Source organism: Piliocolobus tephrosceles, chromosome 5, assembly GCF_002776525.5.
Source record: "Piliocolobus tephrosceles isolate RC106 chromosome 5, ASM277652v3, whole genome shotgun sequence".
Taxonomy (NCBI): Eukaryota; Metazoa; Chordata; class Mammalia; order Primates; family Cercopithecidae; genus Piliocolobus; species Piliocolobus tephrosceles.
Genome location: NC_045438.1, coordinates 5,581,830 through 5,584,746, shown reverse-complemented (window position 1 = coordinate 5,584,746; position 2,917 = coordinate 5,581,830). Strand labels below are relative to the sequence as shown.

Sequence of the window (2,917 nt, the reverse complement as noted above, 5' to 3'; positions counted from 1 at the left end):
GGCTAGTTTTTTGTATTTTTAGTAGAGACGGGGTTTCACCGTGTTAGCCAGGATGGTCTCGATCTCCTGACCTCATGATCCGCCCGTCTCGGCCTCCCAAAGTGCTGGGATGACAGGCTTGAGCCACCGCGCCCGGCCTGATCTTGGGGAAATTAAATTATTTCTGTAAAACGAGTCTGTTCACACATACAGCTATGTTAAATGCAATACTGGGCATAGGTTTTCTCGACAAACAATATACAATAATGTTGGTTCTTTACACTCTTGATTACTCAGTTAGGCCACTAGAAATAAAAATTCAAACCAACTGAGGGTGGTGGCTTATTTATTTTAATTCTTTTTTACTGTTGTTTGGCATTTAATGTATTAAAATTTCAGGCATCCATTACAATTTGATAACCAGAGCTTATGATGATAAAGACTTTTGTGAGGCTAAGTTTTGCTTTCAGCTAAGTCTGTAGTTTGGAGTGTATAGATCTCGAGGAAAAGTAATCTTAGAAAGTGCCTCTGTAGTTGAATAAATACTGAAAACGGATTCAAATGCAATGTTATTTCAAATTCCATGTCCATTTCTCATTTAGTGACTTGCTCCAATAAAAGAACGAAAATGCTTCAGAATTCATTATTGAGTGTACATTTCCCGCCATGTTCTCTCACCCCACCCCCATCTATCTGAGATGTTTTGCTAACTAGTAAACTGCAATTGTTTATAAACAATAACATTGCAGGCACCATGTGAAAAACAGAAAAATAGGCCCAGTTTCCATTATCCATTTTAACAGGCATTCATTACATTGTACAAATACACAGAATCTCTAAAATCCTTCTTTCACGTTATGGCTTTAGTATTTTTTTTTTAAAGGTAGACTTAAAAAGTAGTAGATTGATTTTATTCTTAGTTTCTGTCCCTCTCTTTTTTACCCAATCCCTTGTAAAAATGCTGCAAAGGTTTTTGGGCTTGGCAGAAACAGAAGCTTTGGAAAGATTTTTTTACAGGTTACATTTACTTATTATTAGCATTTATTTTACAGGTTACATTACTCTAGAGGGGGAGTTATTAGCTTGCGTTTTATCTTCTGTCTTGGTGGGTTTAGCATACTATAGAGGCTCATGGTGCTGACACTCCCGCGTGTCCCACCCTAAGTAAACCCGGAGCCTAGAGGGCTGCAGAAACGCGTCCGCCAGGCGTCTCCTGCCCCAGAAGAGGAGGCCGCATGGATGCGGCTATTTTTCCAGAGACCCTGCCCCGCCCCGCCGCCCCGCAAGCCAAGATCAGGGAACCTCTTCCTTGGGTGGGGTGGGGTGGGGTGGGGTGGGGGGCGCCCCGGGCCAAAGCCTGGATTGCCGTCTGGCGTCCCCGCAGCCATCCGGATGCTCGCGAGGACCGTGGCCTGTTTGGCACAAGAGCCCCACTGCCTCCGCGTTCGGGGCTTGCTGGGGACCGGCAATCTGGGCGATGCTGCAAGTGTCCCCTGAGCCTGTCAGTTTTCACCCACCTTCTGCAATCTCCCTGAAAGCTTAGTTGACTGTTGACGCACCGCACTGGAGGCGGGCTGTGTGTAGGTAAACTCCGTGTGTGGTGGGTGTTACTGCTAAGCGTTGGCACTGCGGCCGCTTTCGCTCCCGCGTGGCCGCGGTCGGAAGGTGGGTGACCCCGCACCCTTGCGGCCGGGGACCGACTCCCTTTCGCGCGGCGCTCGCCACACTTACGGGATCCGAGGAGGGATCTCCTCCATCGATTTGAAACGCCCGGTCCACAGCAGGATTTTCTTGTCGAACTGCGAAGGCCGGCGCTGCGCGGGAACTCGGTGAATCTCCCCTGCAGCGAAAGCAACCCAGATGGACGAGGGAACTGACCGACCCGCACGGAGGATCAGCGCGCGCTCAAACCCACTCCCGGGCCGGCCCCTCGCTGCTCCCCGAACCTCCCCGCTCCCAGGACCTCCCGTCCGAGCCCTGGCTCACCGTGACCTTGGGGTCCGGAATTGCTGGGGGCCCCGCCGCTGGAGTAGCTGGGGAGACCCCGGGGCGGAAGAGCCTGTGCGGGCCGCCGCGGGGCCTGGAGAGATCCCCCGGGGCCGCGGCGGACTGTTAGCCCGCGGCCGGGGCGCAGTAGGCTCCCGACTGCCCTGAGCATGCTGCCCGCTTGTCCCGCGCCGCACCGGCACCTCCGGACCCAGCCGCAGGCGTTCTCCCCGCAGCTCTCCTTGTCCCGCCCTGCAGCGCCCCCGAGAGCCTGGGACGTGCAGCTGGAACCCCTGGCGCTCGCACGCTCAGTTCGCTGTCCCCGTCTCCGCCCCCGGCCGGCGACCCGGGATCAGGGCGTCAGGCCCCCAGGGGCTGGTTCCTCCGGAAGTCAGCCTGCCTCCGTTTGAAACAGGCTCACCACCGCCGGAGACAGTGCGTGCAGCTCCTTTTGAATTCTTTGTACTGAGATGTGTTTCCGCTAGGCGTTTAGCCTTCGAGTCCATCGTTTGTTCCCCGGGAGAATAAATCTAAATCCTCTCCTCCAGGAAGAGACAACAATCCTCCACGTGCAGGAAACTGAAGACATTTCCCAGTGTAAGGGCACTCCACGAACTTCCGGATGAGATTTCTTGAAGTTAGCTCCTCACTTCATCGTCTCCCACCCCCATACCTTTTCTTTCCTATGGAAAACAACCTCCGTTCCTCCAACTGTCTTTCTCTATCTTCTTCTTTTCAGAGACAGCCGCTGGCTCTGTCACTCAGGCTGGAGTGCAGTGGCATGCTCACAGCTCACTGTAACCTCGAACTCCTGGACTCAAGTAGTCCTCCCGCCTTAGCCTCCAGAGTAGCTAGGGCTTTGGTCGTGAGCCACCAAGCTCCACTATTTTTTTTTTTTTTTAAGAGATAGGATCTCACTATGTTGCCCAGACTGTTCTCCAACTCCTGGTCT

General features: G+C 52.9%; 1 protein-coding gene across 1 annotated transcript in view; it reads right to left on the bottom strand.

Annotated features, from left to right (window-relative positions):
* Nucleotides 1–2,553, bottom strand: part of FAM162B (family with sequence similarity 162 member B) — a 13,864-nt gene extending 11,311 nt beyond the window's left edge. Inside the window, exons 1-2 of the mRNA XM_023218972.1 lie at nt 1,966–2,553; nt 1,711–1,819 (exon numbers count right to left, since the gene is read on the bottom strand). Coding sequence (XP_023074740.1) covers nt 1,711–1,819; nt 1,966–2,137 — 281 coding nt within the window. The 5' untranslated portion in view covers nt 2,138–2,553. The remainder of the gene's footprint in view (nt 1–1,710; nt 1,820–1,965) is intronic.
* Nucleotides 2,554–2,917: the final 364 nt, after the last annotated feature.